This window comes from Arvicanthis niloticus, chromosome 30 (assembly GCF_011762505.2).
Source record: "Arvicanthis niloticus isolate mArvNil1 chromosome 30, mArvNil1.pat.X, whole genome shotgun sequence".
NCBI classification, from domain to species: domain Eukaryota; kingdom Metazoa; phylum Chordata; class Mammalia; order Rodentia; family Muridae; genus Arvicanthis; species Arvicanthis niloticus.
The window spans coordinates 5,354,824-5,367,988 of record NC_133438.1 but is presented as its reverse complement, the minus strand read 5'-3'; the positions used below and the strand labels follow the sequence as shown (position 1 = coordinate 5,367,988).

The 13,165-nt window shown below is 53.2% G+C and overlaps 2 protein-coding genes across 2 annotated transcripts; one reads left to right on the top strand and one right to left on the bottom strand.

The window, feature by feature from the left end:
• Positions 1-1,141: 1,141 nt before the first annotated feature.
• Il11 (interleukin 11) lies at positions 1,142-5,025 on the bottom strand. Its single transcript, XM_076927672.1, has 5 exons — positions 4,923-5,025; positions 3,991-4,163; positions 3,798-3,884; positions 3,545-3,706; positions 1,142-1,528 (listed from the first exon to the last, which is right to left on the bottom strand). The coding sequence occupies exons 2-5, from the start codon at positions 3,991-3,993 to the stop codon at positions 1,358-1,360; spliced, it is 423 nt and encodes a 140-aa protein (XP_076783787.1). The 5' UTR covers positions 3,994-4,163; positions 4,923-5,025; the 3' UTR covers positions 1,142-1,357.
• Positions 5,026-10,678: 5,653 nt separating this feature from the next.
• Positions 10,679-12,388, top strand: Tmem190 (transmembrane protein 190). The gene is made up of 5 exons (XM_076927670.1): positions 10,679-10,984; positions 11,078-11,113; positions 11,790-11,915; positions 12,002-12,086; positions 12,172-12,388. The coding sequence occupies exons 1-5, from the start codon at positions 10,927-10,929 to the stop codon at positions 12,386-12,388; spliced, it is 522 nt and encodes a 173-aa protein (XP_076783785.1). The 5' UTR covers positions 10,679-10,926.
• The last annotated feature ends 777 nt before the right edge of the window (positions 12,389-13,165 follow it).

Below are 13,165 nucleotides of genomic sequence, written 5' to 3'. Positions count from 1 at the left end.
ACAAGTCAAAATATCCTACAGGAAGAAATTCCTCCCCTTTGATCCTCAGTTTCCCTCTCTTTTGTACAACAGAGCAACTTTTTCTGAACCTGGGACAACTTCATAAGGTAATAACAATAATGATGATGAAAATGATAATAAAACCAGCTAGGTTCAGTATGGCCCAGGACATGAGCTCAAATAACCATTTTTCTTGGTCCCTTCTGAATCCTATTTTGAGGGTGTGAAGCATGTATAGTGGGTGAGACAGAGACTGGTTCGCTGTCATTCTAAAAATAATGTTTATTATTGTTTGTAAATGTGTCATGCAAAATACAGTCATAGTGAAAACTCTGGAAAAGGCAAACACAATAACAGTTACCCACAGTGCCATCTCTTGTTTTCAACCCTGAGGCAACTGTTGTCAACATTTTGGTGTTTCCATTTTGAAAACCAAAAAAAAAATAAAAAATAAAAAAATAAAAAAAAATTAAAAAAATTAAAAAATCCGTACTCATGTATAGAAAGTGGTTGTATCATCTGCCGCTCCAGGTCACAGGGATGTTCAACATCGGAAGCAGTCTTCGCCCGGAACTCGCCTTTTTATGGCTGGCGAGCTGGCATTCCATCATGTGGATGTGTCCCTCCTTTGTTCATTCACCCCCTGCCTCCCTCCAGAAAGCCTAGGTTGCTCCCCGTTTGCCCTTGTGAATCTTGCTAAAACAAACAACCTTGTACCTTGCAGCTCTGTACCATACAGGTGCTATTAGTTACAAGGGGATGTTCTAGAACCTTTTGTTAAGTATCTGTTGAGGACCTTTGAAGTGCTAGGGTACCAGTTTAGACTCAGATCCATTTGGCGTATTCCTGCTAATAACCTCTAAATAGATATGTATTTAAATCCCCCTCCCCCCCTTCTCTGTCTCACAAAAACAAAACAAAAAACAAACAAACAAACAAAAAAAAAACAACCCTCACATTTTGGTATAAAACCCCCGGCTTCCTTTTCTCCCACTCCCTCCTCCTCTTAATATAAAAAGTAATTGTTTAATAAATAATGTAGACAGTGAGGAAGACACGGTGACTAGACTTCATAGAGACCCCAGAACCAGGATCTCAGTTCCCTGCTCCTCAGGGTCTCAGATGCACCCTCCCCCACCCACCCCGATTCTTTAAATAAATAAGTATAAATAAGCCACAGGGGATCCCCTTCCTCACCCAGGTCTCCTGGAAGGACTGTATCTAGCTGGGTGTGGGGCGGTTGTTTGGGGTGTGGCATGCCCCTGATCATCATGCCCCCCCTCCAAGTACCAAAATAAATAAATAAATAAGATCTGGGCTGTAAAGGGCGGCATCGATGGTGGCCTTCAGTCCCGGGTCACAGCCGAGTCTTTAACAACAGCAGGCCCCGCACAGCCCAGTCCAAGGTCAGGTGCAGCCCTCCTAAGATGGCATGAGCTGCCCGGATGCTTCCCCAGGCTGAGGCAGGAGGGCCCAGGGGGGCCACAGGTTGGTCTGGGGTTGCCTGGGGCAAGGCCAAGCGAGACATCTGTTGAAGAGAGAAAGGAGGTTAGCAAAAGGCAAGGGTCTGGAGTTTCGAAAACTGAAGCTGTGTTGGGTGTGGTGGTTCCAATCTGTAATCCCAACGTTTGAGAAGCAGAGGTGGAAGGATTAGAAATCAAGACTTCATAGGAAAAGCAGTTTGGGCCACGTGAATCCTGTCTCAAAAAAACAAACAAGCAAAAACAAGACTGGAGAGTAGGCTCAGTGGTTAAGAGTCCTTCCAGAGGTCCTGAGTTCAATTCCCAGCAACACATGGTGGCTCACAACCATCTGTAATAGGCTCTCTTCTGGTGTGTCTGAAGACAGCTATAGCATACTCGTATACATAAAATAAACAATTCTAACAAACAAACCCTGTGGCTTGGGAGAATGCACAATTAATAACGTAGTAAAGTGCTTGCCGCACAATCAAGAGGACACAAGTTCAGGTCTCTGGGCCTCATGTAAAAAAGCTGGGCACACCAGCATGTGCCTGTAATCTAAGTGCTGGGTAAGAAAGACAGGAGGATTCTGGGAGATTTTCTGGCCATCCAGTATAGCTGAATTGGTGAGCTCCAAGTTCAGTGAGATACCTCTTCTCAAAAAGCAGAGCAGAGCCTCGGAGTTTGAGACCAACCTGGTCTACAGAGTGAGTTCCAGAATGGCTAAGGTTACACAGAGAACCACTGTCTCAAAAAACAAAACAAAAACCTCAGCAATCAAACATAATTGAGGCAGAACATGATCAATAGGGAAAGATGCCCAATGTTGACCTCTGGACTCGAGGCTCTCATTTCTGTATGTTCATGTCTTAATGAACATACACACACAGTTTGGGGCTAGGGAATGAGGGCTGGGGAATGGCGCCTGCCAATTCTTCTCAGAAGGTCAGAGCTACTGTCTTAGAGCTTGGAGTCTAGGGCCTGGGGATAGGAGCAAGAATTTGAGATCTAGGGTCTTTACAGTCAGGAACCAGAACTATTGGACTACTGGTCTGAGATTCTGGAATTTGGGCATCTTGATATTTTTTAACCTCATAATATTAGAAATGGGGCGGGGCTGTTATTTTAAAACAAGATTTGATAAACCCAGATTGGCCTCAATCTCACTACACAGCTGAGATGGCCTTGATCTCTTCATTTCCCAAACACTGGGAGTACAATCAGGCGCTACCATGCCTGGCTTTGCTTTTTTGAGACAGGTTTCCACCACACTTTTCCAGAGCTATCCTGGAAATCTCTAAGTAGATCAGGCTGGCCTTAAACTTGTGACAACCTTCTACCTGTGCCTCCTAAGTGCTGAGACTTACAGGCAACTGCCACCATGCTCAGCTAGGGTCTATACTTGAGGTCTGGCATTGTAGAGTGTCAAGGCTGCTGCAGTCAGGATCTTGAATCTTAGAGACTGGGACTGGGTCCTTGAGATGTGAGGATGTGGGTGGGGAGGCTGGGATCTGGAGCTTTGGGTATTAAAGGTTTACAATTTTAGGCATCTTAAGGCCTAGGCCTCTAATTCTCACAAAAAGATTTGCATCTCATTGACTCAGTGTAAGGGTCTTGGTTCTAAGGATCTTGGGATTTACAGTCTAGACTTTTAGACAAGTGGTCAGGATTGGGATTTCATAATATCATGGGCTAAGATGTGGGGGACACAAGACAATGGACTTGTGGTGGCTTGTAGCCTTGGGGATCAGTTAAGAGTTGCTCTGAAGGATTCTGGGGTCTTGGGACCTCAAGGTCTCACAGTTACAGGATCTTGAATATCTCATTTTCAAGGATCAGATTTGGGGACTGGGGTTCAAAAGTCAGTCTGGGATTCTGAGGTGTTAGGATCAAACTCTCAGCAAGGTGGTGGTGGTGCACCACTGCCTCCTCCAGGGTGGTGCAATCCCAACACTCGGGAGGCAAAGGCAGGTGAAGCTCTGAGTTCGAGGCCAGCCTGGTCTACAGAGGGAGTTCCAGGGCAGCCAGGGCTGCCAAAAGGGATCAGAAGAGAAGTGAAAGGTCTTGGAGTCAGAGCGTACCAAGAGCTGTAAACGACGAAGTAGCCGGTCCAGTCGGGCTTGCAGGGCACCCAGCTCTGGCTCCAGAGTCTTTAGGGAAGGACCACCTGCACGGCGCAGCCATTGCACATGCCGGAGGTAGGACATCAAGTCTACTCGAAGCCTCGTCAGCACACCAGGAAGCTGAGGACAAAGAACGGCAATCAGGGAACAGTTAACACACGTATCCCCTCAGCTTTCAGTCTTTCAGCCCTCACTGCCAGCCAGCTCTCACCTGCAAAGATCCCAATGTCCCAGCACTCATGGCCAAGGTAGGTAGGGAGTCCAGATTGTGGTCTCCGTCAGCTGGGAATTTGTCTCTCTGGTGAGAAAGAAGCTGTGAGGGGACCTCCAAGCTCTCCCCCTGGTCAGATGCCCGAGAGAGAAGTGACTGTCATTCTAGATACCCTGTCCCTCCAATCTCCTACCATCTGTGCAGCTAGTTGCCGTGTGTCTGCCAGGAGAGATCGGGTCAGGAGGACGGCGCTGTCCAGATCTGCACGAGGGTCTGAAGAGACTCGAGGGGAGCCAGCTGGTGGCCCAGGGGCAACGACTCTATCTGGCCAGAGGCTGAGCACCACCAGGACCAGGCGACAAACACCTGTGGTCAGAAGGAGAAAATCAGGCCAAACTCTGGGTCTGAGGGAGTAGGGCCGGGGTCTAGATTCTTTTGCCTCTGAGGAAGAAGGACTAGAGTCTAGAACCTGGGTCTGAGTAAGGTAGGCTAGAGTCCAGAATTTTGGTTTTGAAGGACTGAGGTCTGGACTTTATGGTCTGGAGGAGGGATGGAGCCTGGATTCTGGGTCTGAGGGAGGAAAGGATGGGCCTAGGGACCCTGGATCTGCAGAATGAGGGCTAGAGTCTGGACTCCAGGTTCTGAGGGAGGAGAACTGAAGTTTGGACTCCTGGATCTGAGGGAGGAGGGCTGGAGTCTGAACGCCTGGATTTGAGGGAGGAGGACCTGGAGGTCTTGAGTCTCAGGGTGGGGCGCCCTGGGGCAGGTCGCAAAGCCCGAGCCCGGGCGGGCTTCCCTCTCCCTCCCTAGCTCTGGCTGCCCCGCCCGTCGGAGCAGACGCGGCCCGGGGCGGGTAGACGGGCCGGGCGTCTCCCGTCCGCCCCCGGACGCCGGAATCTGGGCCCCGGGGCGGGGCATGAGGGGGGAGGCACAGGCCAGAACCTGCCCCCCTCCCCTGCCCCGGGAGCCCGAAACGGCCTGGGAACAGGGGTAGGAGCCAGAGACTGGAGCTGACACCCGAACACACGGATTCCTCTCCAGGAAGGCGCCTGGACCCACTCCCATATGCCCACAAAGGTGGCTGCAGAAGGCTGGGGCGTTGGGTCGGGGAAAACCTGGGCGCACCTGGTCGGAGAGGCGCTCAGGGACGCACGCAGCTGAAGACCCGGCGGGCAGCATTCGGGGCTCAGGGGCTAGGGACAGCTCCTTTGCCGGCTACCCATCCCCCAGCTGCCCCGCCCACCTCTGAGACAGCCAGCCAATCAGAGCCCCCCGGTCCGCCAAGCTCAAGTATCACACCCCCAGCCCGCCCCCTGGTCCCCTCTAGCTGTGCCTAGTCCTTCGCAAGCCCCTCCTCGGCCGTCTGTCGGTGCACCCGTCCCCTAGCCGGTGCGCATCTGTCTGGCTCTTTAAGCTCTCTGTCCGCACCTCTCTTTCGCCTGCCTCCCTTGCCTGGTCCCCGTCCTCTGGGGCTTGCTGTCATCATCTGGGATTCTCTGCCTCAGTTTCCCTCCCTGAGCCACGCTGTTGGAGTTCGTAGTTGTCTCTGTTCCTAGATTCTTACTGACTCCCTGGGATACCCGGGCCCTTAAGGATCACCTCCCAGCATCTGTCCCTCTGTCAGTGTCTGGCTGTCCCTTGCCTTCTTGCTTTTTATCTCTGTCTCTGTCTGTCTGTCTGTCTGTCTGTCTGTCTTCTCTCAAACTCCCACTTTTCTCACTATTATTTCTCTCTGTCTGACTCCCCATGACTCCTCTCTTCTATCCCTCTGTCCCTACTCTGCTTCCCATCCTCCCCACCCCCTCAATCCTTTCCTCCTTCCTCCCCCAACCCTGTCCCCTCACCCCATGAACTGGAACCAACTTACAGTTCATGTCCCCACAGGCCAGGGGTTCCCCAGGGCAGGGGGCAGGGAGCCGGGAGGGGGGGTGTCTTTAACCCTTCCCTGTCCGCTGCCGGGGGAGCCCAGGGGGTTAGCTGGACCTCGGCCTGGGGAGGGGAGGTTTGTGAGTGTGAGCAGCAAGGGCCAGGCAGTGAGGGAGTGTGTACGCCTGGGGGGTTATATAGGGGGCCGGGGCGGGCGGGCGGGGGGCAGGCAGCAGGGGAGGGCGGCCTGACACATCCTGACTCACCCTCCCTCCTGCCTTTTCCATTCAGACCAGCCGGCTGCCTAGCAGGGCTCACACCGCCTTGCTCAAGGAGGAGGGCACGGAAGGAAAAGTTGGAAAAGTTGAAAAGTGAAGGGGGGGTGGTCTGAGAGGGGCCGGTGAGGTCATTGGCGTCCCCTCCCTCCACCTCCACGGGCTGGGACAGACATACAAGGCTCAAGAGCTCTGTGGAGCCTGACTGTGGGTGGTGGTCTGCATGGACCAGGACCAGTACTGAGAGATGGGGAGGCAGGAGAGGCAAGTCCCGGGCCTGAGGAGGTGGAGGTGAAGGGGAGAAGCTGAATGACAGAGAGAGATGAGAACACTGGGACAGAGAAGGCACCTCTAAAACCAGGATAACTGACAGACGCACAGAGACGGGGGCAGTAGGATATATAGATACCTAATCTCTGAGATGGAGAGACGGGGAAACGGAGGAGCTGAGGGTGTGGCTCAATTGGCAGAGTGATGGCAACACACCTGCACTCTCAACGGGGGGGAGGGGCGAAGGCAGGAGGTTCAGAAGTTCAAGGTCATCCTTGGCTACACAGTAAGACTGAAGCTAACCTGGGCTACTTGAAACCCTATTTCAAAGAAGAAGCAGAGACCTCCAAGGGGAGAGGGGGTACAGACATGGAAGGAAGACGCAGGCTGCAGAAGAATGTACCAAAGATGGGGTCACCTGAGAGATGGCTTAGATGAGATAAGGTGAGGACCAAAAGAAAGAGGAATAAAAGCTCTTTATAGAGGTCTCTGGCTGCATTGCTGCCCTTCCCCGCAACTCGCCAGTTCTGTAAATGGGACTAATAAGAGTGTCTTCTATGGCTAAGGAGAGTGGGGGTGGGGGTGGGGTGTTTGCTGCACAAACATGAGGACCTGAGTTGAATCCACAGGACCTTTGTAAAAAGATGAGCATATGTGGAGGCAGTGGAGAGTCAGATGGCTCGGTCACTAGGGTTTGTCTTCCAGCCTAGCTCCAGGTTCAGTGAGAGAGCCTTTCTCAAGGGCATAAGGCTGAGAGTGACAGAACCGCCAGTGTCCCCCTCTGGCCTCTGTACACTTGCATGTAGGTACAGATACCCACTCACGTGTACACACATCCCTTCCTATCCCTAAACAACGTCACGGTGAGGAGTAGTGTGCAAACTGCTATACTAGAGAGCTCGCCTCACGGCTACAGTTTATCAGCTATACTGAGGCACAGGTAGTCACTGGGAGACATGGCAAAAGTGAGTGGCTGGGTACTAGAAACTTAGACTACATTCAGAGAAGCTACATTCAGAGAAGAGGACATAATAGTCTATCCAGGTAAGAGCCGAACCCACCTGTTCAGGAACTATAGCAATACCCATATACCACGTTCAACAGATGACTACCATTGGTTCAGAATTCATAGCCCATTACAGGATGGGGACATTAAAATCAACTCACAGACATCCCCAGAAGCCTCCTCCTCAAGAGGAAAATGGGATAGCTCTGAACACAGGACAATTACACGAACTGCAAAAAATATCTTTGTAGACCACCCATGCCCGTCTTTTGGGCATGCATTGGCTGGAGATGGGGGAGTAAGGTGGGGACTGGCTCTGGACTGACTGGCAGCCAGAGGCTTCCCCTCCCCATCTTTCACCACCAGGGAAGGGGAGAACTGTTCAGATCCCCCAGGGGGTGAGGTCACAGCCCCCCCATGGTGGGACATGACCTCATCGCCTCAGGTAAGAGCTCTTTCTCTCCCTTTCTTGGTCTGTCACACCACTCCTTTGAGAGGCCCCCCAGGGGCCCTCCTCAGCTCCTGCTGGGACCCAGGCTTCTGACCACTGGGTCTCCGCCCCTCAGGGGGCCTGTTTCCGGCTGAGTCAGCGTGGGGGGGCCCAAGGCTGCGTCAGTGAGGGGAGAGCTGACGTAGCCCCCCCCAGACCATGGGGGCTAGCCAAGGTGACTCAGGCCACCAGCTTGGGGAATGGACAGGCCTGAGGGGATAGGGGACTGGGCTTGTAGCCAGACCTGGTCAATACCAGGGACTGCAAATGTCAGCCCCTTTCCCCAACTGAGATTCAAGAACTCATACCATCTCCCCACCTTCCTATCTCCCCATACTCCTGAAACCCAGGTTACAGCCCCCAGCACTCTCTCCTTAGGCCCTGGGTCTCAGGTATTTAACCCTCCTGAGAGGGTTAAACTCAAACCCAGAGTACAGACCCTAGCCCTTCTCTCTCTGACCCAAGATTCTAGATCCCAGCCCTCCTCCCTCAGATCCAGGCTCTCAGGTACCCAACCCTTTTCCATTGTACCCAGAGTGCAGACCCTTGCTCTCTTCTTTCAGAACCAGGATTCTAGACCCCATCCCTCCTCCCTCAGATCCAGGGAACAGACCCCAGCTAGCCAGCCCTCCTCCCTCAGACCCAGGGAACAGACCCCAGCTAGCCAGCCCTCCTCCCTCAGACCCAGGGAACAGACCCCAGCCAGCCCTCCTCCCTCAGACTCAGGGAACAGACCCCAGTCAGCCCTCCTCCCTCAGACCCAGGGAACAGACCCCAGTCAGCCCTCCTCCCTCAGACCCAGGAAACAGACCCCAGCCAGCCCTCCTCCCTCAGACCCAGGGAACAGACCCCAGCCAGCCCTCCTCCCTCAGACCCAGGGTATTAAACCCTCGTTTTTATATAAGTGGAAGAAAAATTTAATGTCCTACAATTGGGGGAGCTTTGTGTTTGAGGACGTTTGTGAGTCTGGGTCATGGGCTCCTTGCTTGTTCTCGGTCCTGCTTCACTTTCCACCCTGGGGATTGTGGGGAAAGACTCATCTTCCCCAGAGTGACCACAGAAGGACTGAAGAGTGGACTTGGGACTCCTGCCTCGGTCTTCCCTGGGTGAGGGTTGGGATACCAGTTCTACGGAAATGAGACAAAGAGACAGATGAGGTGGGAGACTTTGGGAATCCCCAAAATAACGTAAGACAGCACAGATAAAACAAATACAAATAGGATCTCACAGCCTGATGATGAGAAGACAGAAGTAAAAGACTGCTGGGGAGAACAGCTTGAGGATTCAAAAACAAAGAGGCCGAGAGTAGAAGACCTCAGGCATTGCACTAGCTGTCTGTAGGATGTGGGGATCTAGCCAGGGGGCCCTTCCTTGATGGTGTGCTGGCCCCTGGGTGAGCTGGTGCTGGCTGGGTGTGATGTCAGCACATCCCAGGCTGTGTGTGTCCGTCTGTCTGTCCCTGGGGGGTCCTGTCTGGCCTCTGGGGGGTGACGAGGCAGGTCAGCCACAGAAGCAGCCCAAACCTGTCATTAGCGGTGAGGGCCTTGACGGCGCCCCCCCTCCCCAATCCCAATCCGCGGTCCAGGGCCAGGCAGCTCCACCCCCACCCCCTCCTTGATCCCTGAGGAATCCAGGGAATTGGGAAGTGGGTCCAGATGGTGTTGACACAGGAAACGGTCAGCAGCTGCCCTGCCTCAGCCCCGCAACCCTTCTGACCCCCACCCCCAGACCCCCTGCCGAGCCCCCTCGGACCTGTGTCATCTCTGACGGAGTCAGCCCAGGGCCCACTCAGCACCCTCTAGGATGTTTACTGTAGGACCCAGGGATGAAAGAGAGTCACCCTCATAAGCTTCTTGGGAAACAGGGATCTGAACTCAGACCCCTCCCTCCCACAGAAGGGACAATCCAGGCCCCAGACAATCCCCCCCCCCCCAGATCTGAAATCCAGGCCCCAGGCTTCCTCAGAATCTGAGAATCAAGGGTCTAGACCCCAACACCCCTTCCTCATACCTAGGGAGCTTTCCTTCTTCAGATCCCAGAGTCTTGGATCTAGCTTCTTCCCCTAAAAGCCTCAAGAGTCCAGGACCCAGCTCTTCCTGCTCAGACCCAAGGATCCAGACTCCAGCCTCGCTTCTTTTAGACCCAGGGTTCCCCAAACCTGCCTCCTTCAGCCCCTAGGGTCACAGTTCTCAGTCTCAAGGATTCTCTTCTCCAGACATCTTCACTCCCTCAGACCCAAGGATCTCATCTCCGAGCCACCACCCCCTCCTTCAGATCCAGGATTCATGGGCTGCCTCAGCCACCCATGAGTCCAGGGCCAATTTCAGACCTCCCTCAGAAACCGAGGGAACCTTTCTCACTATGTCAAGTGGATACTGAGCTTAGGTGAACGGGGAACCATAGTGACATGCTCTCCAATCTGGCTTCCTGGAAGCTAGGAGGGCAATCTTGGGTAAAACAAACACAAAACAACCCACAAATGGGAAACTGAGTCTCTTTGGGGACCTGAAACTTTTGGAGGGAGTTACCATCACAACCTCTAACAGCAACCACACCTCAGTCTCCAGAAGGCCAGGCAGGCAAGCAGTCCAGCCCTGGTCTGTGTTCCCTAAAGCAGAGGCCTGATGAGGGCTGTGATGGGAAATCCAGGGCCAACCCAGCAACCTCCAGTGTCCCTTCCTCCTCCTGACCTGGTTGCTGAGGGAACCTTTTCCAATAATGGGACCCAGTGTCTAGGGTCCTTTCCCCCACCCCCACCCCCGGTTGCTAAAAGGAAAATTACCCTAGCAATGAGAATTTCTGAACCCGGGTCTCTTGAGGCTGACTCTTTGGACATTGGGTTAGGAAAGAAATGGATTCTACAACTCGGAGATTTCCCCAGCCCCCGATTCATACCCTGTCAGGTCCCAGGTGAAAACAGAAAGACATCTCCAGCTTATGCTTTGTCCTGGTTTCTCTTTTCCTCTTCCCTTGCTGAGAAGGCTCTAAGTCGGAAATCTCCCAATGCCCACCTACTCCTTCTCCTAAGTAAGGAGCTAATTCCTAGACAGAAATGATGGGGCCTGGGCACCCCTCCTTGTGAACCCCTTGCTGAGGGAATTCCCTAGCAACAGAACTAAGAATTCTGGGGCTAAAGGTTTTGGGGCGGGGCCCAGCTGTTGCTAGGGTTGATGTCCTTCAAGGTTTCTTTCCACAGAGGCCCCAGAGGTCTGGGGTGGTAACATGGTGGGCTCTGGGATCTCAGCTCTGGGCCTTCTCCTGTTGATGCAGGGCTCAGTAGGTGAGGGCACTGATGAGGACGTCAGGGGGCTGTGGACAGGGTCACCACGGGGCTGTCACACAATCTCCCAACATCACACCCTTTCTCCCACAGATTCGAATGGAATCCAGGGATTTTTCTACCCATGGAGTAAGCAAGAGTCCAAATCCTGGGCCCCCAGGGAGGGGACTCCCAAATTAAGACTGTAGGATGTGTGACTGACAGACTGGGGAATTGACCCCTGGGTCTGAAGAAGAACTGGGGGTTAGACCCTTGGGTCTGAGGAAGAAGGGCTAGAAACTCAACCTTGGGATTCAAGGAGGGCTGAAGCCTGGACTTGGTCTGAGGGAGGAGAGCTGGGGCTTGATCCCTGGGTCTGGAGGAAGGACTAAGGCCTAGGCTCCTCAGATCTGAAAAATGAAGTCAGGGGACTCAACCTCTGGGTCTGAGGGAGATGAAGAGCTTGAAACTTTTATTTAAAAGGAGAGCTTGAGCTTTGAGCCGTAGTCTGAATAAGTGGTGAGGCCTATAACCCTGGGTCTGGGGTCTGGAGAGCTGCCTGCAACCTTGACTCCTGAATTTTAGGGAGAAGGGTTGTGGAATAGACTCTCTGAAGGAAGAAGGCTGGGATTGGGATGTCCAGGTTTGAGGGAGTAGGAATGGAAGCTGAACCTCTAGGTCTGAGGGAGGAGGGCTGGGTCTGGACTCTTGGGGGATCTAAAGAATACTGGCAAATACACAGCCCCAAATCCTGGCCTTGGCGCTCTTGTGCCTGTAGCCTCCGGGGACAGTTCTATTACTTAGCACCTACTGTGGTGGCCCTTAGGTTGTGAGGGAGATGTGTGGGACCGAGAGAGCTGTGGGGGTCAGGCAGCAATCGAGAACCCCAACCTCTGCCTACGTCTTCGATGCTGCTACCGGGATGGCGTGTGTTATCATCAAAGGCCAGATGGTGAGTGACCTGAAGGCAGACCGGATGTTTCAGAGGGTGAGGGTTCAGAGGGCGGACCCCTGGACCTTCCTCCTCCCCTTTTCTAGAAAATATGCGGAGGAAGCATATGTGGGCACTGGGCTGGACCTGTGGCAGCCTACTCTTCCTGATCACCAGTATCTGTCTCTTCTGGTGAGTGTGGCTGGGGAGGCCAGCAGGCATGGTTCTCCACGGAAGGTGTGGGTGGTTCAGGCTGAACATATGCTCTCCCTTCTAGGTGGGCCAGGCGCCGAGACATGCTGCACCTACCGCACTTTCTACAAGGGAAATGTAATAGACTGTCAGGAACAGTCTCCCTACTGTCTAAGGACCGAGGAATGGTCAGCAAGAGGTCAACCCCGATTGGCACGCCTGTCATGGTGCCACAATCCTCAGGAGGCACTGAAGCAGAAGTTACAGTTTCCGGGGAGGAAACAGAGGGAGGTGAAGAATAAGGCAACCCTGGAGGACCCTGGAGGGTTATATATACAGATATAGCATATAAATGTGTGTCTTTTTTGAGATCTGGGGGGGGGGGCAGATGGCCTCATGGGAATGTTGCACAGTATGCCCGTGTACTTTGAGGGAGATTAAGGGGTGAGGACGAAATGTGGGCACTGGGTATGATTAGGGACTGTGAGCTTAGTGTAGAGGGGTCTATTAGGAGTGGGTTCTGGAAATAAGTAGTGTGGATCTGAATCATGGAAGGAACTGGAGGCCGTTCTGGGTGTGGGAGCTTGCGTAGGGGGCTACAATGAAGTGAGCTTCCAACAGGGGGATGTGGGGTACTAGGGACACACACAGCCATGGGAACGTGTTCTAGGACGTGCTGCTTTAGGACGCACTAGGAACCAGGTAATCCATAGCTCTCAAGCGTCTCCTGCCCCTCAGCTGAGTGCCTGAGAGGCTGCAGACGTGTGCGGGGCTCATCCAGCAAGGACTCGAGCTCCCAGAGTCTCCACTGCCAAGCCTTTTCTTGGAAGTATGCTGTCTGCACTCAGATTCAGTCTGCCCAGTTAACTCTCTCTCCTCCTAGTCTTGCAGGTATCCTGCATCAGTGCCATCTTTTATATAAGGACCAACCCCACAGTAAATATCTTGTAAGTTCAATGTGCCCCTGTGTCTGTTCTTGGAAGATCTAAACTGCCCTAGGGAAGCCTGGGCTGGATGGGTGGGTCTGCATATACTTAAGATCCTTCTGCTCTGCAGTGGTGGCGCACGCCTTTAATCCC

Coding starts and splice junctions, on each gene's coding strand:
- Il11 (XM_076927672.1), bottom strand. Junction 3,707..3,797: donor GGACATTGGGATCTTTGCAG/GTGAGAGCTGGC, acceptor CTTTGTCCTCAG/CTTCCTGGTGTGCTGACGAG. Junction 1,529..3,544: donor TTCGTCGTTTACAGCTCTTG/GTACGCTCTGAC, acceptor TCTCTTCAACAG/ATGTCTCGCTTGGCCTTGCC.
- Tmem190 (XM_076927670.1), top strand. CDS start 10,927: ATGGTGGGCTCTGGGATCTCAGCTCTGGGCCTTCTCCTGTTGATGCAG. Junction 10,985..11,077: donor GTTGATGCAGGGCTCAGTAG/GTGAGGGCACTG, acceptor TTTCTCCCACAG/ATTCGAATGGAATCCAGGGA. Junction 12,087..12,171: donor ACCAGTATCTGTCTCTTCTG/GTGAGTGTGGCT, acceptor TCTCCCTTCTAG/GTGGGCCAGGCGCCGAGACA.